General features: G+C 39.0%; 1 protein-coding gene across 2 annotated transcripts in view; it reads right to left on the reverse strand.

Moving 5' to 3' along the window:
* Positions 1 to 26,247, reverse strand: part of LOC126190635 (protein O-mannosyltransferase 1) — a 126,431-nt gene that overhangs the window by 96,209 nt on the left and 3,975 nt on the right. For both annotated transcript variants that reach the window (XM_049931054.1, XM_049931053.1), the window contains 2 exons: positions 13,053 to 13,231; positions 9,686 to 9,810 (listed from right to left, as the gene is read on the reverse strand). In XM_049931054.1, the coding sequence (XP_049787011.1) occupies positions 9,686 to 9,810; positions 13,053 to 13,231 (304 nt within the window). The remainder of the gene's footprint in view (positions 1 to 9,685; positions 9,811 to 13,052; positions 13,232 to 26,247) is intronic.

Genomic DNA, 26,247 nt, shown 5'->3' on the forward strand with positions numbered 1-26,247 from the left:
GTGAGAGGGATACTATCTCCAAATGCTGAAAAATATCAACAGCCGGACACCTCAAGGAGGACACCCAACATCTCACGCAAACCAGCTTAAACATTACAAGGACAAGATTTCTGGTTGGAAATCGTGAATGTTCTTCTGTCCATGAGATTTGAATCTCTCAGAAATCATGAAGTAAAATAGGCATAACCCTCCCCTGGCCTCAACCTTCGCTAGTCCCTGTCCTCCACACACCATCCTCTTCCCTGCTCCCACTACAGCACTATACATACCTTCTATCCCACCAACACTCTTACTAGCCTTTTCTCATTCTCTACTCCCCTCCATCTCCACCACTCTCTCCCCCCAACACAGCCTACTGACACTGCACCTAGTACCCTGTACCCACCATATTCCTGCATACTCCCAGAGCCCGCTCAGCCTCTTCCCCCACTCATATCCTGCTAGCCCTCCCCATCTCCACTGTATGCCGCTTCCTTATCCCCACCTACCAGACTAGCAGATTGCTGTGCACATCAGACAGTCCCGGTCAGGTTAAAGCACACGGAGACAGTGGCTACACCTGTATGTAAGATGTGTTTATGTGAATGTGTGTGTGTTTTTCTATTTTAGAAGAAGGGTTTTGTCGAAAAGCTTAACATTTTAGCCGTCTTTTTCGTTGTGCTTGTTTATGACTCAATGCCTCCTCTACATAGTGAGGAGCAATCTATCCTTTCCACATCGCTGAGGATAAAATTAGGCTGATCACAATGAGACTCGTAGCCTGTCAATCTTCCCCACACCATATATGTGTGTATAAATAAATATTACACAAAATGTAGTCTTTGGTTTATCTATGGAGTGTAGTGTAGATTTCTTGAAAGAATGTCACAACAACTCACCACATACAAAAGACAGTGAGTCACAGACAGGCACAACAAAGACTGCTGCACATTTTAGCTTTCGGCCACAAGACCTCCTTCTGAAGCAGAAAAAACATACATATTCACATGAGCACAGCTCACATACACATGATCAATGTCACTGGGTGTTCAAGCCGGACTGAGTTGTAAGTACACATGGGAGAGCAGTGGTGAGGGTAAGGAGGCGGCACAGGGCAGGAAGGGGTTGGGTGAGGGAATGTGCAGCTTGTAGGAGCATGTAGGGACATGGTGGGGACAGGGTAGAGCTACTGGAAGCAGTCAGTAGGTTTGGGGTGTGGGGCAAGTGGGGGAGAAGAGAAGTATTGAAGGGGAAACAGACTAGTGGGTGCACTGGTGGACTGGAAGGCTATGATGTGTTGGAGTAAGTGGAGGCCAGGCACTAGCAAAGGTCGAGATCATAGGATTTACAGGAATGTAGGTTATATTGCAGGGACAGTTCCCACCTGCACAATTCGGAAAAGCTGCTGTTGATAGGAAGGGGCCAGACTGCACAGGCTGTGAAGCAATCAATGAAGTGAAGCACACTGTGTTGGACAGCATGTTCAGCAACTGGGTGGTCCAGTTGTCTCTTGGCAACAGTTTGCCAGTGGCTCTTCATGTGGACAGACAGCTTGCTACTTGTCATGTACAGGTAGAACACAGCACAGTGATTTCAGATTAATTTGTAGATTACACGACTGCTTCACATCTAGCCTTGCCTTTGATGGGATACGAGATGCCTGTGACTGAACTGGAGAAGGTGGTGGTGGTGGTGGTGGTGGTGGTGGTGGGAGGATGTATGGAATGTTGTTGTTGTTGTGGTCTTCAGTCCTGAGACTGGTTTGATGCAGCTCTCCATGCTACTCTATCCTGTACAAGCTTCTTCATCTCCCAGTACCTACTGCAACCTACATCCTTCTGAATCTGCTTAGTGTATTCATCTCTTGGTCTCCCCCTACGATTTTTACCCTCCACGCTGCCCTCCAATACTAAATTGGTGATCCCTTGATGCCTCAGAACATGTCCTACCAACCGATCCCTTCTTCTGGTCAAGTTATGCCACAAACTTCTCTTCTCCCCAATCCTATTCAATACTTCCTCATTAGTTATGTGATCTACCCATCTAATCTTCAGCATTCTTCTGTAGCACCACATTTCGAAAGCTTCTATTCTCTTCTTGTCCAAACTATTTACCGTCCATGTTTCACTTCCGTACATGGCTACACTCCATACAAATACTTTCAGAAATGACTTCCTGACACTTAAATCTATACTCGATGTTAACAAATTTCTCTTCTTCAGAAACGCTTTCCTTGCCATTGCCAGTCTACATTTTATATCCTCTTTACTTCGACCATCATCAGTTATTTTGCTCCCCAAATAGCAAAACTCCTTTACTACTTTAAGTGTCTCATTTCCTAATCTAACACCCTCAACATCACCCGACTTAATTCGACTACATTCCATTATTCTCATTTTGTTTTAGTTGATGTTCATCTTATATCCTCCCTTCAAGACACCATCCATTCCGTTCAACTGCTCTTCCAAGTCCTTTGCTGTCTCTGACAGAATTACAATGTCATCGGCGAACCTCAAAGTTTTTATTTCTTCTCCATGGATTTCAATACCTACCCCGAATTTTTCTTTTGTTTCCTTTACTGCTTCCTCAATATACAGATTGAATAACATTGGGGAGAGGCTACAACCCTGTCTTACTCCCTTCCCAACCACTGCTTCCCTTTCATGTCCCTCGACTCTTATAACTGCCATCTGGTTTCTGTACAAATTGTAAATAGCCTTTCGCTCCCTGTATTTTACCCCTGCCACCTTTAGAATTTGAAAGAGAGTATTCCACTCAACATTGTCAAAAGCTTTCTCTAAGTCTACAAATGCTAGAAACGTAGGTTTGCCTTTCCTTAATCTTTCTTCTAAGATAAGTCGTAAGGTCAGTATTGCCTCACGTGTTCCAGTATTTCTACGGAATCCAAACTGATCTTCCCCAAGGTCGGCTTCTACTAGTTTTTCCATTCGTCTGTAAAGAATTCGTGTTAGTATTTTGCAGCTGTGGCTTATTAAACTGATTGTTCGGTAATTTTCACATCTGTCAACACCTGCTTTCTTTGGGATTGGAATTATTATATTCTTCTTGAAGTCTGAGGGTATTTCGCCTGTTTCATACATCTTGCTCACCAGATGGTAGAGTTTTGTCAGGACTGGCTCTCCCAAGGCCGTCAGTAGTTCCAATGGAATGTTGTCTACTCCGAGGGCCTTGTTTCGACTCAGGTCTTTCAGTGCTCTGTCAAACTCTTCACGCACTATCGTATCTCCCATTTCATCTTCATCTACATCCTCTTCCATTTCCATAATATTGTCCTCAAGTGCATCGCCCTTGTATAGACCCTCTATATACTCCTTCCACCTTTCTGCTTTCCCTTCTTTGCTTAGAACTGGGTTTCCATCAGAGCTCTTGATGTTCATACAAGTGGTTCTCTTATCTCCAAATTCTCTTTAATTTTCCTGTAGGCAGTATCTATCTTACCCCTAGTGAGATACGCCTCTACATCCTTACATTTGTCCTCTAGCCATCCCTGCTTAGCCATTTTGCACTTCCTGTCGATCTCATTTTTGAGATGTTTGTATTCCTTTTTGCCTGCTTCATTTACTGCATTTTTATATTTTCTCCTTTCATCAATAAAATTCAATATTTCTTCTGTTACCCAAGGATTTCTACTAGCCTTCGTCTTTTTACCTACTTGATCCTCTGCTGCCTTCACTACTTCATCCCTCAAAGCTACCCATTCTTCTTCTACTGTATTTCTTTCCCCCATTCCTGTCAATTGTTCCCTTATGCTCTCCCTGAAACTCTGTACAACTTCTGGTTCTTTCAGTTTATCCAGGTCCCATCTCCTTAAGTTCCCACCTTTTTGCAGTTTCTTCAGTTTTAATCTACAGGTCATAACCAATAGATTGTGGTCAGAGTCCACATCTGCCCCTGGAAATGTCTTACAATTTAAAACCTGGTTCCTAAATCTCTGTCTTACCATTACATAATCTATCTGATACCTTTTAGTGTCTCCAGGGTTCTTCCATGCATACAACCTTCTATCATGATTCTTAAACCAAGTGTTAGCTATGATTAAGTTGTGCTCTGTGCAAAATTCTACCAGGCGGCTTCCTCTTTCATTTCTTAGCCCCAATCCATATTCACCTACTACGTTTCCTTCTCTCCCTTTTCCTACACTCGAATTCCAGTCACCAATGACTATTAAATTTTCGTCTCCCTTCACTGTCTGAATAATTTCTTTTATTTCATCATACATTTCTTCAATTTCTTCCTCATCTGCAGAGCTAGTTGGCATATAAACTTGTACTACTGTAGTAGGTGTGGGCTTTGTATCTATCTTGGCCACAATAATGCGTTCACTATGCTGTTTGTAGTAGCTTACCCGCATTCCTATTTTCCTATTCATTATTAAACCTACTCCTGCATTACCCCTATTTGACTTTGTGTTTATAACCCTGTAGTCACCTGACCAGAAGTCTTGTTCCTCCTGCCACCGAACTTCACTAATTTCCACTATATCTAACTTTAACCTATCCATTTCCCTTTTTAAATTTTCTAACCTACCTGCCCGATTAAGGGATCTGACATTCCACGCTCCGATCCGTAGAACGCCAGTTTTCTTTCTACTGATAACGACATCCTCTTGAGTAGTCCCTGCCCGGAGATCCGAATGGGGGACTATTTTACCTCCGGAATATTTTACCCAAGAGGACGCCATCATCATTTAATCATACAGTAAAGCTGCATGCCCTCGGGAAAAATTACGGCCATAGTTTCCCCTTGCTTTCAGCCGTTCGCAGTACCAGCACAGCAAGGCCGTTTTGGTTATTGTTACAAGGCCAGATCAGTCAATCATCCAGACTGTTGCCCTTGCAACTACTGAAAAGGCTGCTGCCCCTCTTCAGGAACCACATGTTTGTCTGGCCTCTCAACAGATACCCCTCCGTTGTGGTTGTACCTACGGTACGGCTATCTGTATCGCTGAGGCACGTAAGCATCCCTACCAACGGCAAGGTCCATGGTTCATGGGGAAAGATGTATGGAATATTATACTCCCTTCCCATCCCTCCCACAACGGTATTTTGCCGCCCACCAAATTGACACAACACAATGTATGGAATATTGTGTGAATTTGGTGGGCGGCAAAATACCGTTGTGGGAGGGATGGGAAGGGAGTGAGTAGCATATTCATAATTTCAGGGCACGATGAGAGGTAGTTATTGTTGTTATTCCATCCTGGATAGTCTGTTATTTGATCTCGAAAGATTTTAAATTAGGCTACTTACAGTGCAGCCAAAATAAAACTGGTGTGAAAATTGTAGACCACACAACAAACTTAAAATCGTGCAACAGCTTTGCAACATACTAATGAAGATTTTCTGATGCATCATGCATTTTTTGTGAATTCACACACTACAACAGGCTGAACCAAGCCTCATCCATAAAATTCAGAAACAGAGACTTTAAATGTCTCAACAGCACTTCATTCAGATACCAGCAGCAGAAATGAACATGGGGCTTATTGGTCTGTGGGCTTTATCTACACACAAAAGAAAATTTGCACACATAAAAATGCAGGTCCTGTTCTTACAATGCTCTGACAATACAATGTTTTAATTACCTACTGCATGGCTAATGCGTTGGGATTATGTCTAACTTGGAGCAAAGTGATAAGCTTTTTAACTGGTAGAGACAGTTGGTATTTGTAACTAAAAAATGCCCTTATTTGGCAATTCTGAAAGGTCTACAAAATATCCATCTATATCTACCACAACCTTTTCATTGTTCTTGCTTTAAAAGCTGCAGACTTTGCCCACTGACAATGTACAATTAATCCATGATGGTGTGCTGAAAAGCAATGTCTCTGAATTTTTTATGTGAAACCTCATAAAGCTTTTTACATAAAATAAACATTATTAACATTCCACATCTTTATTCTTCATGTTTACATATTTGCTGCCTTCTGTCACTAGAGGGTTCTGAATTGTACTGTGTAATATAACTATGGTAGTGTGTGAGAAACAGAATGCTGTGATCTAGTTTCAAATTAAAAGACTTTGTCCACACCTAGAGCGCACTCTTCTTCAGCATGACACTGCCAGACTCCACACAGGTGCTGCAATATCTGCAACAATCTGACACCTTGGGTTCACTATGATCATCCTCCATATAGTCCTGACTTGGCCCCACCAGATTTCATCTGTTTCTAAACTATTTAGAACACATTTGAGGGCATCACTTTGATAGTGAAAAGCAATGCAAGCAGAGGTGAGGTTGAGGTCCATCAACAAAGTAAAACACTTTGGGGAAATGTGTACATTTCCATGGTGACTACGTTGAGAAATAAATACTCGTCTTATTTAAAAAGCTTTAAGAATTTTCACATAAAAAATTTGGAGGCATTGCTTTGCAGCACCCCATCATTATTCTCCAATTTAGCAAGTTTTTATGAGTCAGGGACTAGGGTTAGACCCTACTTTTGGGAGAATAAAACAGAAAGAAACATATACCTGAAGCAGCAAGCACCACATGTCTGTTTGGTAGGAAAGTGACAGATTTGATTAGTTATTATTTCTTTCAATTCTTTTCCAATTTAGACCCAAATTAAGTATCTTCAATTGAACTGTGTAGGGATAATGACTCGTACAACTGCTTTCCTTGCATCAACAGTGAAATAAATGTCTGTAGAGACCTGAAAAGCTAATCACTCCAATCTTTTCTTTTGTTAAGTCTATGTCCACATATAAGTGTATACCAGTTCTGACATACATAGGAAAAAATTTAAGAGCACTACATAGCAGTAAAGGGCTGTTGCTCAGAGTGCTAATTTACAGTTAATTTGCTAATTTACAGTTAATTTAATTCGAAGTGCCTTCATTTTTCTAGTGATCATCAAAAATAGAGTCATTGAAGTATAATGTTGCACTGCAGCATATAATTTAATTTTTCTCTCTCTGTCTCAAAACTAATACAGTAATATTTATTATTATTTCATTCAGTACAGAGATATATCTTAGTTTCCCCCACTGTCTGATAAATATATCTTTTTACAACAAGCTGAAATGATTAACAGTCAGTCTATGCCAAATATTCCAAACTGCTGTACATTTGCACACAGAAAAGTCTGGAATGTCACAGTATTATCTTTGAGTGCCAAGCCAATATAGTTACAAACACACAAACTTTTAAAACTTTGTTACAAAAACAAATTCTACATAAATAATTTTCATAAGGCCTCTCAATTACCCTGAATGTAATTTAAGGAATATATTTACAGGCATTTTAATATTGCTTTAACAAGACCACTTCTAACAGTTCCGAGCTTAGCATAAAAAATAATATCCATGTGCTACATATCTATGTATACAAAAATGTTGTGAATGTGTTCTCAGATACATTGGCAAAAGATGGTGAAGTTGGAGGTGCTACTGCACTCTCTTTAACTTTCGGGGCAAGTATTTCATATACAGGGTGTCCCAGAAAGAATGACTTGATTTTAACTTGTAATAATATGAGACAAATGTCACTACGTAAATGAAACAGTGCTAGATGTAATCGGCATGGTCTAGAGTTTCAGAAAAAATTCGCTAGATGTTGCTACGAGTGCTGACCTGGAGCATGCAGCCAGTCTCGCACAATATGGCATCTGCGCAACAGAAGACTTATTGTGTTATTGAATTTAGTCGTACTCAATCAGTGATTGCAGTTCAGCGGGCATTTCATATTCGATTTCGTGCTAAACCACCATCACCAAAGAACATTCGATGGTGATATAAACAGTTTGAAGAAACAGGGTGTCTATGTAAAGGCAAAAATCAAGGCCGGCCATGGGTTCCTAAACAAACAGTGGAACAAATCCGACGAGCGTTTGAGCAGAGCCCCCGCAAGTCTACGTGTCGTGCTAGCCAAGAACTTGGGTTACCGCACATGACAGTGTGGCGTGTGTTACGGCATCGTTTAGCCCTCAAGCCATACTGATTAAAACTGGTACAAACTCTTCGAGATACTGACAAAGTGAAGTGAGTGGACTTTAGCAATGCTATTTTAGAGGACATGGAAGATGAAAAGTCACGGTTGATATTCAGCAATGAGACAACTTTCCATATTAGCGGTAAGGTTCGCCGTCATAATGTGCGTATATGGGGGCTCAAAAATCCTCATGAAACAATTGAACACAAACGTGATTCATCAAAAGTGAATTTTTTTGTGCTAGTTTGCAAAGCAAGGTTTGTGGACCCTACTTTTTTGAGGAAGAAACCATAACAGGACAATCATATCTTGCAATGCTACAGAACTGGTTATTCCCACAACTTGACTGACAATTTCATCTATTAGCAAGATTGAGCACCACCGCACTACCACAACAATGTGCGCAGTTTCCTCAATGTCAACGTGCCTCAATGTTGGATAGGGCGTACAGGACCGCGAGACCAGGCTTTATGCTCTTGGCCTCCTATGTCCCCTGACTTAACATCATTTGATTTCTTCCTGTGGGGATATGTTCAACAATGCGTTTACATTCCTCCCTTACCTAGTGACATTAATGAACTAAAAACCAGAATATCAGCTGCTGTAGCTTCAGTGACAGAAGACACCTTACGCTCAGTTTGGGATGAATTCGGCTATCAGCTAGATGTCGTCCTTGCAGCTAATGGAAGACGTAATATTGAACATTTATGAAGGGTTTTTTTATAAACTTCTGTCTTTTCTGAGTAAATTAGCATGCAATTTGTTGGTGTTAAGCCCTTCTTCTTAATAACTTTTCTCTTTAAAATTGGGTCATTCTTTTTGGGACACCCTGTATTACAAAGAAGTTTTGCAACTTATCTGTAATCTCAAGCTACACCAAAAAATTGTATTACCACACTGTTGTGTATCACTACACCAAACAGTCAACTGGGATGTCATAACACTTTGCACAGTGATCAAAAATAAAAAATTTCTTTGCAACAGAATATTCAAGTTTATCTATTCAAATGAAACAAACAAAATGTAATGCACTTTTTTCCCTGCCCCCACAATTTGGAGAATTCACAGAAAATCTAGTTATGTACAGATGCACTGAAAATTAATTTGCCTCATATTGAATATGAGTTATCTTGGAAGCACGTAAAACCTTAAAAAGAAAACAAGCTTTTGGGAACAGTCTGTTAAGATAATTTATACACGTTAAGAGAATACCCACAACCTGGCAATACATGACACTGTTCTTTTGTGGTAAACAACCTGTCAACTGCACTAATCATCTCATAATGAGGAATGTAGCTGAATGATATTTTGAAACCTGATCTGCTATGTTCCACAACAGTAATGGTTGACAATGAGATTATTGACTGAAATGTAAGCAAATGAGACAAGTCTATAGAGGTGTATGGTTACCATCATGGTGTCAGTGCTGTTAACAGCAGTTTTACTCCCATGTGACTGGATGAGCTATTCAAAAGACCCTCATGTTAAACTAGTATAGAGTCCCCCCCCCCCCCCCCTCCCCTCCAGCCCCGTTGATTGCAGTCCATTTCAATAAAATTCTTCTGGGTGTGTGACTATATCATATGTGATGAAACTTTGGTGTTTCAGCTACTTTTGTAGCTAGCCTTCATCAGATTTTATCACATATGACATGGTCACACAAAGAAGAATTTTACTGGAACTTCCCTCATATTACTTAAGCAACAAAATTATCATGCAAAACTGACCACAGACATAATAATACACCAATTACCATCAAAACCAGCCAAATATGCTGCAACAGCAACTAGCTGTTTTCCGAGTGGTGGATGAGCATCAAAGAAAAAAATGCGTTTCATGTACAGGCTCACATACTTCCCATAATGAAGCTCATCAAAACTGAAACAGAATTAGAATATAGAAATATTGACTGTAAAATTAACTTTTACACATTCACATGAAAATAGCAACAGTAACATAAGAATGATTGAATTTTGTATTTGATGATATTTGACAAATTCGAGACATATTAGTACAAATTGCTGTATCTCTACACGACTGGCAGGAAAGATAGCTGTGACGTGAATTCAATCTTGTGTAGGAGAAGAAAAGATTACAATAGACTTTAAGTAACTGTAAAAGTATTTAAGACAAAGATGACAATGATCATGAAATTTACTTAAGTAATACATAAGAAATGAGTGAACAAAGAAATAAACAATCAGCAATTCTACAAATAGAAATCACATAAATATTAGTTAAAGAGAAAAAGACATTGGAACTTGAGTTTTTATTAGTAAAGTTCAACCAGCAAATGAATAAACTTTGCCTAACTGAGGAAGAAACTATTGGCATAGAAAACAACATCCCAGGGGTCACTGAATAATTATGTGTTCTAACAATTTCAAACTGTTTGTAGTGAATACAAGCAAGTAACAAACACATATTTTGCTTAGTGGTGAATGGTCAAGAACTGTATCAAAGGTTTCCTTGAACTCAAGAAACTTGGCTTCAACCTGGGCTCTGATATTTCCTTTCGGGATCTCAAAACTAAAAAGAGCAAAACTGGATTTCCCACAATTGGTGCTTGTGAAATCTGAGATGGTTCCAAAAGAGGGGGTGTTTGGCCTCTAAAAAAAAAAAAGTCGTCATATGCAAGCGCACAATACATTCCATAATTCCATAGTGAATTGATGCCAATCATATAGATCTGCAGTTTTATGCATCTATAGTGCAATCCTTATTAAAGACTCGAACAAACTTCTGCCTTTCTACAAATGCATGGGACACTTCACTGTTTCTGCAACCTATATTACATTGTTGCTAGAACGCGCATTACATTATTTCATATATCTGATACAGAAATTTTTTGGTGCTTCATCAAGTATAATGGTGTTGTTCTATCATGCGTTTACAGTTGTTTGTAAGTCCATGTTTATTGAGTGACAACTGAATGCGAAAATCTCCTGCTGATCTCTTTAGAGAACATTTGACGTCTAAATTTATTATTTCTGGATTCATTTTACCATCTTCTGATTTGCATCTAACATGATCTGTGAGCATATAGACACAAATTTTAATCACTGATTAAATCTTACACACAGTCAGCATGTTTTAAATACCTCCACAGATGAAATCTTGCTTTGGAATCCACTGAAAGATTCTCATTTAGCTGTCCTTGAAAAAAGCTATCTTGGATACTTCACAATAACAATCTTATGCAAAAATTACTGTTAATTTCTTAACCACTGGAACTCTCTTCACTATTGACAAGACTAAAGCCCAACAGCATGTATACTTTGTCTATTTTCATTCTCTTATACCGTACTGTACTGTAATTTGTCCTGGTATAATTTATTGTTGCAAATAATACTTAGACTCAGAACTGGACTATCAGAATAATTTGCAGTGTAGTCTGCAAAACTACCTGTCGACTGCTATTCAAGCATCTAGGACTTTCCAGTATTTCTGTCTCAGTAGGTGTACCTCTCACAGAACTGGCAGTTCATTAAAACTATGGAAATCCTCAGTGAGTACCTGACAGGAAATTGATATCTAAGCTGAAAAGCTTTCTTGTGGTAATCTATTATGATTCTGTTCACACATTCTTCAACGGTACAGAGACTTTTGTTCTGATATGGAAGTCACATGCACACATTATAGCAAACTCTTGTCTCTCACTTTCTTTTAAGGAACATTTCCAACAACTGTATGTTTAGTTATTTATTCTGTAATCGAGTAAGTTCAATTTGGCTCATGTAGTCCCTCAAAACCACAGGAAAAAATAATAAATAAATAAATAAATACAGGATACTTATGAATGTATAATACGCACTGTTAGTTACTTTGTGCTGAATGAACAAACTGTCAGCAGACATGTAAAATCAAAAGGCTTGGACCAATTTAATGTAGCTATACACCCAAATGTTGTAAGCTCCAACAGAAAAAACATGTTAAATTTCACAATGAGTGAAAGACTTCTGTGATTGCAATGATTCTGAGACAGTGCATGGTAAACTTTGCCTCCAACTTTGTGTTTGCTGTGGAGGCTTTCAGGCTTTCACAGCAGGTGTTTATTTCCTTTGAATCACCCCCCCCCCTTTTTTTGGGAGGGGGGGTTTAAGACACAAAATTTTCAGCTTAGCTTCTTGTCCCCCACCCCTCCCCAATGCTCAAGATATTGTCAGAGGCTATGGAAATAGGCTTTGAACAATTAGCTACATAGCTTCTTATTACTTCTCCTGCAGTCCTGCAGTATAGGAAACATTAGGCAGATTATACCTACTATAAGAACACAGCCCAAAATATTAGAGAAGATACCCTAGAAAATGGAGTGATGTTCTGGAAGCTACAGCTGAAGCTGTTAGTTGGATTTGAATCTTGATAGAGATTTGTGAAACTGGAATGCTGTGTAAGGGTATATGAAGGAGAATTTGTATTTACTTTGTTGAAAGTAAAATGTGTGATTTGTAATTTTTCTCTCTTTTATAATTTGGAACTTGTATATTTAGTTTGCCATATGACACAAATAAAATAAATATTTGTGCCAATTAAAGAAAGTTATAAGTGACCAGAACATTTTTGTCCATTCTGACTCGAGTTCTCAATGAGATTCGTTACGGACACATACTATCTTCGTCACTGTAATTTAGTGATTTCAACGAAGCAGCTGGTATTTTACATACATTACAAAATCAGATGCACACCCCAAGCTTTCGCACACTAAAGAGTTCTCATGTTTTAATCACACAAAGAAATGAATCAGCTTTCATCTCACATGAAGACTAACTGCTCTAGAAGTGACCGAGAAGGATGATGAACAGTACATTACTACTGACAGATGCCTATACATAATTTTGTTTATCCTAAACACTTATTCTTTGAGGGCAACATCACGATTTTTTTCAATAAATGAGTAACATAAAAGTTGTACTGACTACAACTGTAAAACAAAATCCAGTCTATTGTTGTAAGACACTTCCCATTACCATGTAAAAATGTTCATTAAATAATTTCTTAGGCAACTGAATTTTTTTCAATAAATACGTAAGTAAATAAATAAATAAAATACTTCATATTCACAGACACATGACTTTATTTTTGAGCAACTATGAATATTAAACAAGAATTTAAAAATTTACACTATACTCCTTGGTTCTTCCAGCCTGTACATTCGTGTAGCAACACCACAAACAAACAAAATTACAGCCATCACATCCAGTTCTATGCTGACATTAAAATATTTTTGGCTTTTATCGTTTTCTGCTACAGGTGACTCTTTATCTTCACTGGGGCTATCAGGCACAGATTCACCATCACCCTGAAAACACGAAAGACTACTACAATCACATACACCTAAACAATAGGGTTATTAATATTATTCAACAACACTACAATTTTACATTATCTATGTATATTACGTAGTATGTGTTACCATACCAATGTGAATCTTTTGTGAACAAACCAGAATCAATAAGTTCGAAAATGACACCAAATTAATCTCTTGAGCTCCAGTCAGTACAATTCATTTCACAAGCAAATTTGCTCAGAACCCTGCACCAAAACAAAATATTTTCTTGCTCATTTCTTAGATTTTGCTATGAGTCATAATCACGGCATCATTTTATATAAGGAATATTAGTTGTTACGTAAGACATAACAGTTTCCACAGAAGATGGTGATTCTACTGTAATTGTAAGGTATCTGGTCACTCGGTTGGTAGGTATCTATCAGCTGGCTGTTCATCTCTTGGATAGAATGCACTTATCACCCTCATACACCAGCTTTGGTTCTTCGAGGCTACAAGTCCCACCTAGCTCCCTCTCCTTGGCTAAGATATCCATGGACGTCTCACGCCTTCATTCTCCCTCTCCCTTTTTTAAATAAAGCTGTCCTCAACTTAAACTCAAATGTTGGTTTGAACATCACAGTGAGTTACTAGGCATGGCCCTTCTGAAGGTTCAACCGAAGCATGCGGTAACACCTGTGCTGTAGTTATGTTGTGTTACATGACTTCCAGTTTGCATGGCATATTTGAAATGCATCATGTATGGAGAGGCCATTTTGTGGTTTATGGTGGTGCTCTCTAGGGCTGAATGTTTATGTTTATGAGTTGTAAGGGACTGTAAGTGAGTGATGTTAGTGAGGCACTGACTTAGTGCTGTACGTTACTCTGTGTTCTGGAAGTTTGCTTTTTTTGGCTTGTTAGTTATTTCAACACAGTTACTTATTAGCTACTGATTTGTTCTCGGCTTTGGAATTGTTAGTTCATTGGGTCCTTCGCAGTTGCAAGTCCAACATCCCCCCCCCCCCCCCCCCCGTTGGTTAATAGTTATAGATCTGACAATGAAATTTACGAATTACTAACTGAACTCAAACTGAAGAATAATAAAGCACCAGGAGAAGACAGGATAACAATAGAGATGTTGATGGCTAGAGGTGGAACACTTCAGAAAGATATATACAATCTCATGTGTGAGGTATGGAGAAAGGAGGAGACTGGAAGAACAATAAAAGGAACTGTAGTAATTATAGAGGTATTTCTCTATTAAGTGTACAATACAAGGCATTATCACTAATAATTCTTGAAAAGCTGAAGCCTTTTGCTGAAAATATTGTTGAAGAGTACCAGGCAGGTTTTCGAGCAGGAACGTCAATCAAATTTTCATTTTCAGACAGATCTGGAGGAAGTCCTGAGAATTCAACCACTGATTCCTAGTAACGTTTTTAACTTTCTAAAAAGCGTAGGATAGTACACACAGATTAAGTATGTACAACATCCTGAGGGAGCTTGGCATATCAAGAAAGTCAAGTAACTTGGTGAAGGTGTGTACAACAGACATAAAAGCCAACGTGAAATACCAGGGGAGCTATTCAAGGAATTCAGCATCAGAACAGTCAATATCAGAACAGGGATGTGACAAAACACTGCCATTTCACCACAGCTTTTTAATATGGTGCTGGAGAAAGTATTTGAAGAAATAGAAAGAGAAGGTAAAGGGGTGAAGCTAATTCGAATAACACAGCTATTGGGATATGAAGATGACATTGAAGCCATAGTCGAGTCAGAGGAAGAGATGGCAGAAACCTTAGAGCACTTAGCAACAAATGCCAGTAAGACTGAACTGGGGATTAAGATGAAGAGGACTAAAATGATAGAAGTGTACAGAAAAACCCCTAATAATGCCCCACTGCAGGTTGGAATAGGGAATATAATCAGAGTGGAATATTTTACATAACTTTGCACCCTGTTCATCAGGCATAATAACCTAAAACAAGAAATTAATCAACATATTGTCAATGGCTCTAAAACGTACTTCAGTCTGAGGAAGATAATGTCACCCAAAGAAAAAAATAACTGTCAGTTAAGACTAAACTTCACGCCTATGATGCTTTGATGGTACAGGTGTTGTTTTACGGGACAGAAACATTAAGCACCATGAGAGAGAGAGAGAGAGAGAGAGAGAGAGAGAGAGAGAGAGAGAACATGCTGATCTTTGAATGTAAAATCATGAAAAAGATCTCTGGACCAATCTGTGAAGAGAACATATGGAGACATAGAAAGAACCAGTAACTCTAAGAGCTAAAGAAACAACTGAACACAGTACAGAAAATGAAAGCACAGAGAATAAGCCTGGCAGGGCACATTGCTAGGAGGTCAGAAACATGCTGGGCTAAAGCTGTGGTTATGGGAAAATCTGATGGAACTCTTCCAGATGGAAGACTGAGAGAGCATTGCAAGAATGAACTGCAGTAGGACCTTCAGCAGTTGTATGTCCATGAGAAATGAATCCAAAGTGCACAAGATCGGCATCTATGAAGGAACACTATAAGGTGGGTACATGCATGATCTTCAGTGCCTGTGATAACCAATACGTATGTATGTATGCATGTAAGTTGCCGCTATGAGTGGGGAGATGGCCACTACAATTAAATTTCTGCAGTTATACGACTTTTTGGCAGAATGTGTTAAATGTCGACTGTGCAGTGAATTAATTAAATTGACCAAAGTTGTTGGGTCTTGAAATCAGGACAAGTATATGTGGTGGTGGTGGCAGCATGACAATATTTGGTGTTTGATTAGAAGGGTTGCTGCTTCAAGAAGTTTAAGCCAGCTACCAAATGCGCTATCATTTTGTTGACTTTTTTGTTGATGCTATCACTCGTTGATTGGATTTTGTGCCCATAAGACAAGCCTCAGTGATAGGTCTGTGTTCTTTGTTGTTCTTTTTGTAGGGAGGTTTCTTTTGAGTTTATAAATTATAGAAGACCATTAGGGGTGGCCAGAGTTAGTTGTGAAAATTGTGGGAAGGTTAATTTTGGGAAAGGTAGTACTGCTGCAGGAACCTGGAAGTGGGAGTTCGATGTTTCAGGGGCTGCATATGCTGATGTAGTTTTTAAAGTGGTGGATAGGCGGACTCTACTATTATTTCAGACTCATTTTTATCTTATACAGGTTCAGCGACAGAGTTGTCACCATTTAGTGGTGAATCACAGTGTCGAATTTAAAGATTATGTAACAGGGGCTTTAATACTGCAGAGGGCTATTGGGGAGTTGTGCAATCCATTATACAGCGGCAAAAGAAGTGCTCTACCACTTTGCAGTCTCATCTTTATGAGTACTAATGGTGGAAGAGTTTGCATGAGAACTATTGTCCATTTTAGTGTGTGTGTGTGTGTGTGTGTGTGTGTGTGTGTGTGTGTTTTATTATTTTTTAAAAAAGAAAATATTGGTGTGAAAATGGTTGTAAGTTAAATTTATGTGTGTAGATGGGGAGAATTGTTTAATTTGCATCTGAGTATTTTGTTTGGCGAGGCCTTTTATGGGGTGGGGGTGGGGGGAAGTTATGAATAATGTTACTTTTTCTAATTATACTTCTATTTTGGGTATTGTATTGTGTTGGGGCTAGGTATTAGTTGGTGGGTTGGAGCGGTTTGGAAGGGAGGAAGGCAGTTAGAGAGGATTGGGTTTCATATATATGTAAGAAATATGAATATGTGATTATGTGTATAATTTTCTTTGAGATATTTGGATCAACATTCCTGCTGCAGTAGTTTTTTTTTATGATTTTGAGAGTTAGGTTGTTAGTTGAAGTTCATAATTATTAGTTGATATTGGTCAGTATTGTAGAGTATGTTGTAGGTTATTTGGTCAGGTTGAGGTTTTGCTAATAGTCAAGATTTGTGAGTTGTGTTTTGTTGTTATCATGGGCTTCGTTGAACTATCTATAGATCAAGTGAAGTTTCTGATAGTGGCTTTTTGAGCAATTTATACTTTCGTGGTGTTGTGGGCTTCTTTTGACCCATATAGATCAAGTGAAATTTTCAGTATCAGATTTTTGTGAATTTCACTATTTATATTTTATGCAAAAGTATTTGTTTTTCTACGTATTTACTATTAGGAATGTTGTTTATTTTGTCTGCCCCCGCTAATTACTCTGGATGTCTCATTAGAATGACAAAATCTTTCAAGTCAATTGAATTACAGGTTATTTGATAATACTATTTTTGCACATGTATTGTACGCTGTCATGCAAGTGCAAAATGGCAGGGTCTGCCATGATAATGTCATGGGTCAAAGCTGACTGGTGGTACTGGCCCTTCGCTATTTCCCTATTGGAAGCAGTATGCTCCTGCCTTCCTCTGACTTTTGAACTGATGCACCCAGTCAAAAAAGAAACATTTGAACTCAGACATGAACTCTGAAGCTCGGTGTCCTTTCTTGTATGCATGTGATACGCAAATTATCTCAAAACATCCACAAGGTTCCCTCCAACCTTCTCTGACAGACTTTTAATGTGTTTGGCTGCTTTTAGGTTTGTGACCACATTTTAACACTACAATTAATAATGGGAGAATACAACTGTCTATTACTCCTAATTGATACCAAACAATAACTGATTTTATAAAATGAAGCTAATGACAAGTATTAGATACATATGTTTGCTTCTCCTGTTCTGATTCATTTGTTCTGGCCATAAATACTCAGCTCATATAGAGAAAAGTTCAACATCACTAATGAATTTTCCATTAATATATGCCTTGCACCTACCAAAAACTGAACCTAATTGATAACAACTAAGTCTAAAAATTAACAGTCCTTTCAATTTAGATGCATATCAAATAAACTAGGCAGAAATAAAATATCTGTTCAAGAAGGGATCAATAAGCAATCAACACATTTAAAATTATCACCCTATCACTAATATTCCAATACTTTCAGAAGTATTTGAAAATTGAAATACTACCCAGATTTTACAATGAAATATATTATTCTATGCAGGCAATTTAATTACCAATAAGAAAGAAGCAGTGCACATTTAATAACCAAATATGCTGAACAATTTGACATATCACTACATAAAAGCAGTAAATATGCATGTATCTTATGTGACCCCATAAGAAGTTTTTGATCCAATAAACACTGACCTACTGTGACCCACCCTCTGTTATGAGGCACTCTTCCTTCTTGGATGTTGACATTTCATAGGACTGGTTTTATTGAGGATGTGGATACAGATGCAGACAATGATTGTGAGATGATTTGAAAACCAATTTAACATTTACCACAATTATTATCATAATTTTCATATGCAATTATAAATCAACACAATTCTATTTCAATGTTGTGTGCCAGTGAAAAAAATGATTCCAACTACTCTCATCATAAAGTAATGCTGTCTTCAACATGAAAGTTGTTTGAATAATGCACTGCTTTACTAGGTGCTACCCTATTGGGAACATCAACAAAAGCAAAACGAGGGTAATGGAATGTAGTCAAATTAAGTCGGGTGATGCTGAGGAAATTAGATTAGGAAACGAGACACTTAAAGTAGTAAAGGAGTTTTGCTATTTGGGGAGCAAAATAACTGATGATGGTCGAAGTAGAGAGGATATAAAATGTAGACTGGCAATGGCAAGGAAAGCGTTTCTGAAGAAGAGAAATTTGTTAACATCGAGTATAGATTTAAGTGTCAGGAAGTCGTTTCTGAAAGTATTTGTATGGAGTGTAGCCATGTATGGAAGTGAAACATGGACGATAAATAGTTTGGACAAGAAGAGAATAGAAGCTTTTGAAATGTGGTGCTACAGAAGAATGCTGAAGATTAGATTGGCAGATCACATAACTAATGGGGAAGTATTGAATAGGACTGGGGAGAAGAGAAGTTTGTGGCACAACTTGACTAGAAGAAGGGATTGGTTGGTAGAACATGTTCTGAGGCGCTCAAGGGATCACCAATTTAGTATTGGAGGGCAGCGTGGAGGGTAAAAATCGTAGAAGGAGACCAAGAGATGAATACACTAAGCAGATTCAGAAGGATGTAGGTTGCAGTAGGTACTGGGAGATGAAGAAGCTTGCACGGGATAGAGTAGCATGGAGAGCTGCATCAAACCAGTCTCAGGACTGAAGACCTCAACAACAACACAACCTATTGGGGGTGGAATGAACTGACTCATTCAGCCAGTTACAGGAGGATATGCAGTTTAATGTGGACTCCAAATCATGATACAACACAGCATTTCTCACAATAATGAAAACTGCCAGAAGTGAAGGAAAAAGGAAGTGGTAATTGTGACAGGGTATCGAACCAAAGACCTGGCACACACACACACACACACACACACACACACACAATAATGCTGCAGCAAAAGTTTACTTTAAACACAAATCTTGCGAATGGTACCAGGTACACACTGCAGAGCTAGCCACAACGTGAGCTAACCACCTTGAGCTACAGTTAAGAAGTGATGTGCTCAACAAGAGCCAACACTGTTAGTCTTACCTATTGTTACTGCCATAGGCAACTTTTAATTTATTCTACCAATGCATGGATGTTCTTTAACAAATCACAGACCTGTGATGCACGGGCAGATTGCAGGCACATGAAACAGTAACAGTAACAATAACTGCATCCACTAAGTAAACATGAACTAATAATAATACTGTTAATAATATACACTAAAATAAAATGAGAGCACAGAGAGAATGCGTGCGTGCACATAAATGCACCCCCCCCCCCCCCCCCCCCCACATACGATGTACAAAACAAACTAGATAGATACAGATTTATATACAATGCTCTGCAATGGCCTAAATCATACCATCTGAAAAGTGTTAACAAATAACCCTTCTAGATGTAGAACAATGTCACAAGTACCTCTCAAGAACCTTTCTGGTACTTATGGTTCTACAAGTTGATTTCTTATCAATGTCAATTCTTCATTAGTTCATTTAAAATATATTTGTTGATTATAACATTTCATAAAACCCTGTGATGCAATTCAATACCAAACAGTCAAATTGCATGACATTGAAACATGTAATGATCAAAATACAAAAAAAGCTGTCTCTTGAATTAAATTTAGCAGTGAGCTTAAGCTGGAGTAATGTGCAATAAATTAAGTCGTTTTGTATGAAGAGTACGAATGCTAATGCAGTACTAGTGACATGAAAAATCACATATCAACCTCAATTTTCATCCATTTCTAGGCACGGCATTACTCTTTGTTTTTTAAATAAATATTAGGTCTATCAGTATCTACATGGAAAAAATAGCAAAATGTATATGTGCCAAAAATTGATAACACTGAACCACAGAGGTTTTATGCACTGAAATCTGCCCATTAGCCTTAAGAAGTTAGTGGCAGTATATTAATTACATCCTCTGCCCAAATCAACAGCATGATCTGTTCTGAAAGTGTGCATAGATAGCATAAAAGCTCCATTAACAAACATAATAAATGAGTCCTTTAGTTCAGGTATTTTTCCAGAGTATCTAAAGCATGTACAAATGATGCCCCACTAAAAAAAGCTAATTGCGGACAGCATTGAAAACTACTTTCAGTTGCACTACTGTCTTCATTCTCAAAAATAATTGATTCAGTCATGAAAGATGAAGTTATACATTGCATTAGTAAGTAAATCCTTTTTAACAAACCAGAGTTCAGTTTTTAAGTGGGAGTAGTGCAGTATCAGCCATTACAGAGTTCACAAAAGTGACACTTGAAGCTTTTGACAGGGATGACCATGTTATGTGCATTTTGTTAAACTTGTCTGAGGCTTTTAAAACTGTTGATCATAACGAACAAAGCTAGAAGTGCTGGATGTAATAAGAATGGTACCAGTCCTACTTGGAAAACAGGGCACAAAAAGTGGAGATAGCTCTCACGTCTCCTGTTGATATATGTTTAATAAAACAACTGTCAGACAGGAAACATATAGGTGTTCATTGGGGTAGTGTAATGGGTCCAATTCTGTTCTTAATATACATCAATAACTTTCCCGACAGTAGGAAGAGTTCTCTTTACTGATGACAGATACATTGTAGTCACCAGAACTCCTATTAGAGCAAGAACATGAAAATCTGAAATACACTCCTGGAAATGGAAAAAAGAACACATTGACACCGGTGTGTCAGACCCACCATACTTGCTCCGGACACTGCGAGAGGGCTGTACAAGCAATGATCACACGCACGGCACAGCGGACACACCAGGAACCGCGGTGTTGGCCGTCGAATGGCGCTAGCTGCGCAGCATTTGTGCACCGCCGCCGTCAGTGTCAGCCAGTTTGCCGTGGCATACGGAGCTCCATCGCAGTCTTTAACACTGGTAGCATGCCGCGACAGCGTGGACGTGAACCGTATGTGCAGTTGACGGACTTTGAGCGAGGGCGTATAGTGGGCATGCGGGAGGCCGGGTGGACGTACCGCCGAATTGCTCAACACGTGGGGCGTGAGGTCTCCACAGTACATCGATGTTGTCGCCAGTGGTCGGCGGAAGGTGCACGTGCCCGTCGACCTGGGACCGGACCGCAGCGACGCACGGATGCACGCCAAGACCGTAGGATCCTACGCAGTGCCGTAGGGGACCGCACCGCCACTTCCCAGCAAATTAGGGACACTGTTGCTCCTGGGGTATTGGCGAGGACCATTCGCAACCGTCTCCATGAAGCTGGGCTACGGTCCCGCACACCGTTAGGCTGTCTTCCGCTCACGCCCCAACATCGTGCAGCCCGCCTCCAGTGGTGTCGCGACAGGCGTGAATGGAGGGACGAATGGAGACGTGTCGTCTTCAGCGATGAGAGTCGCTTCTGCCTTGGTGCCAATGATGGTCGTATGCGTGTTTGGCGCCGTGCAGGTGAGCGCCACAATCAGGACTGCATACGACCAAGGCACACAGGGCCAACACCCGGCATCATGGTGTGGGGAGCGATCTCCTACACTGGCCGTACACCACTGGTGATCGTCGAGGGGACACTGAATAGTGCACGGTACATCCAAACCGTCATCGAACCCATCGTTCTACCATTCCTAGACCGGCAAGGGAACTTGCTGTTCCAACAGGACAATGCCCGTCCGCATGTATCCCGTGCCACCCAACGTGCTCTAGAAGGTGTAAGTCAACTACCCTGGCCAGCAAGATCTCCGGATCTGTCCCCCATTGAGCATGTTTGGGACTGGATGAAGCGTCGTCTCACGCGGTCTGCACGTCCAGCACGAACGCTGGTCCAACTGAGGCGCCAGGTGGAAATGGCATGGCAAGCCGTTCCACAGGACTACATCCAGCATCTCTACGATCGTCTCCATGGGAGAATAGCAGCCTGCATTGCTGCGAAAGGTGGATATACACTGCACTAGTGCCAACATTGTGCATGCTCTTTTGCCTGTGTCTATGTGCCTGTGGTTCTGTCAGTGTGATCATGTGATGTATCTGACCCCAGGAATGTGTCAATAAAGTTTCCCCTTCCTGGGACAATGAATTCACGGTGTTCTTATTTCAATTTCCAGGAGTGTATGTCTACAATTGAGTGGTATGTAATAAATCATGCAGAACAAAAGAAAAAGAACCAGTGTGCACTTCAACATAAAGAGAACAACAGTTTCACATTAAGCATAGAAGATAACTCTTCAGACTGTGTAACAAACACAACTTTTTAGGGATGAACATTGTCAACTAATGTGGAACAGGCACACAAAGATACTGGAAAAAAGACTAGCATGACTCTTAAGTTTTGGCATCAGCCAATGTCTTATGGGGACATGCTAGACCTACATACACTCATTTCTTAGCTATGGGATTCTTTTCTGAAGATTAAAGGCACGAAACATTGACACAGTTTTTAAACTGGTGAAAAGGGCCATAAGAATAATTCATTCCCTCTCTCTTCTAATTCAGCACCACCTAATTTCTCACTTTGTCTACCCATTTCATCCCTTCCATTCTCCTCCAAATCCACATCTCAAATGCTTCTAGTTGTCTTTCTTCCTCTTTCTGCAGTGTCCATGTCTGAGCTCCATATAATACCATGCTCCATATAAAGTATCCTGCCAGACCCTTCCTTAGATCCCTATCCATGCACTTACATAGAAGCCTCCTCTTCTTATTAAATGCCTTCTTGGCAATTTTTATACATGTTTTCATCTTATTACATCTCATATCATCTGTAAGTAGGCTTCCTAGATATCTGAAAGCACTAACTTGTTCTATACCTACATGTCCTGCCTTTGTAGTTGTTCTTACTTTCCTTGCACTTATCACCATACACTTAGTCTTTTTCTTATTAATTCTCTTTCAGAGTTCCTCACAGGTCTCATTTAATTCTTGTAGCATTCCAGTAATAGTATTTTCACATTCTGCCGATAACACCATATCATCTGCAAATGGACTACACTGTACCCTCCTATCACCAACCTGCACTCCTTTTTCATTTGTCACATTTCTCAACAATTTGCTCCAAATATCAGTTAAACAGTATTGGGGAAAGATACAACTCTTGTCTCATTCCCCTTCCAAAAGTGCTTTCCTCTGTCATCTCATTCCCAATTTGTACTCATATCTTCTGTTGCAGGTATAGGTTCTTAATTAGCCTTCTATCCTTCCAGTTGACACTATTCTTTCTTAGAATGTCCCTTAATTTATTTCATTGTACTCTATCAAAGGCTTTCTACAAGTCATGAAAACAACATAAATTTCTCTTCCTCTTCCAATGTATCTCTCACCTATAATTCTTAGCAGTCCAAATGCATCTCCTGTACCTTTCCCTCTTTATCATCTGTAGTAGAACTCTTGCTGCATGAGAAATCAAAGTTATTGTTCTAAAATCCTAACATTTCTTGGCATTGCTTTTCTTCTCTAAAAGCCACCATAGATTCTCCTACCAACAACTAGCTCAACAATTGATCAGATATTAATAAACACAAATGTAAATCATAATTTCTGTGCCAGAAATCTCAATACTGGCTTCAGTGATCACTATACACAGTTTATTGACCTCAAGTGAAACAACTGAGAAAGAGGAACTTGTAAAAGAAACAAGAAAATTCACTAACAAACAAATAAACTTTTTTTATACAGAGACTAAGTGAAGAAACCTGGTATGAAGTATATACTTGTGAAAATACTAAGAAAAAGTTTAAAAAATTCATGGAAATCTTCATGTCATACTTTGAAGCTGCATTTCCATAAAAAGAAACAAAAATGTCAACATAACTTCCAAAAGAACAAACGGATTACAACAGGTATTAGAATCTCTTGCGCAGAGAAAAGAAGAGCAAAGACACAGAACATGCCTCATGAATTTCAAATGTACCTGAAGAATTACAAGAGGATCCTCAAAAATGTTGTAAGGAAAGCTAAAACAATGACAAATACATTGAACATTCAAAAAACAAATATACAGCTATATGGGAAGTTATAAAAATCAAACAACAAGTGAAACTAAACAATATAAAAATATAAACTTACGTTATGAAGGACAAATGATTTCTTGCCCAACAAAAATTGCAGGGACCTTAAACGAATATTTTGCAAACGTAAGTGAACAGTTGGTGAGTGGACTGGAAGAACACAACAAAATATCACTTCCATCATCCAATAGCGTGAGAAATGTGTATATATCACTGTTCCTTTCACCCACAAATACTGAAGAAATTTTTTCAGTTATAAAAAACCATGAAAACAGAGTACTCATGTGGAATTGATGGAATACCAGATGCAATTATTAAAAAATGCTGTCTTGCCTCAGGTGAACCCTTGACACACTTGTGCAACAGCTCGCTGGCATCAAGAACCTTCGCTTCATGCTTAAAAACAGCAAAACTGAAACCAGTGCTCAAAAAGGGAAATCCAGAACTTGTTTCAAATTATAGACCTATGGCCCTATTGCCCGTATTTTCAAAAATTTTAGAAAAATTTTTTTTTTATAAGAGATTGTCTGATTTCCTAAATAAAAATAAAATCCTCTCTTCTGCACAGCGTGGCTTCAGGAAAGGCTATTCAACTGAAAGTGCAATATTTGAATTTCTTAATGAAATCTATGCAAAACTGAATGCAAGTGAGTTTGTGACGGGCATATGTCTTGATTTATCTAAAGTTTTTGACGTCATTGACCATAATGCCCTATTGCAGAAGCTTGGGCAATTAGGAATTAGAGGTATATCCAATGAGTGGCTCAAGACATAGCTATGTGGTCGCAAACAGGTGGTTGAAGTGCAATATACTGACCATAAGAAAATCAGCTACTAATATTCAGGATATGAACATGTGAAATATGGCGTCTCTCAAGGATCAGTACTAGGACCCATCCTGTTTCTCCTCTATGTCAATGATCTTATGTACAACAAGTATTGCCAAACTACCCTCCAATTTGCAGATGATACAAGCTTCCTTATTAGTGGCAAAACAGAAAGAAAAACTAAAAGACTCCACTATTCGAACAATGAACAGTGTAGAACAGTGGTTCAGCTATAACAAGCTAATTATAAACAAAGAAGAGACAGTAGCACCAAACTTCTATAATCTAAATGGAAGACATGACCAAACATACAAATCGAACTTGGGACAGAGTTCTTGAAAGTGTTGACAGCACAAAATTTCTGGGACCCTGGCTCCAGAACAACACAAAATGGGAGGCAAACATTGAATACTTGCAAAAAAACACTAAGCAAAACCTGCTACATGATAAGGATCTTAAAAACTTGTTGCAGCAAAGCCAGCCTGTTAAATGTATACTACTCCTATGTGCACTCTGCAATTAAAATGGCATAATCTTCTGGGGCAATGCAACAACAAATATTAAACTTTTCAGGATGCAAAAGAGAATATTAAGAATTATTAAAGGGGTAAACAATACAAAGTCATGCAGACCCATATTCAAAAAAACTGTCAGTTCTTCCTCTTCCTTGCATTTTTATCTACGAAACATCAGTTTTCATCATCAAACAATATATTGATAGACGTCCATATGTCTTATTAAAAAATGAAGATATACATGCAGACAATACATGGCAAAAATCTGACCTTCATATGAAACAGGTGAGAACATCAATTATGCCA

The sequence above is a fragment of the Schistocerca cancellata genome, chromosome 6, assembly GCF_023864275.1.
Source record: "Schistocerca cancellata isolate TAMUIC-IGC-003103 chromosome 6, iqSchCanc2.1, whole genome shotgun sequence".
Taxonomy (NCBI): domain Eukaryota; kingdom Metazoa; phylum Arthropoda; class Insecta; order Orthoptera; family Acrididae; genus Schistocerca; species Schistocerca cancellata.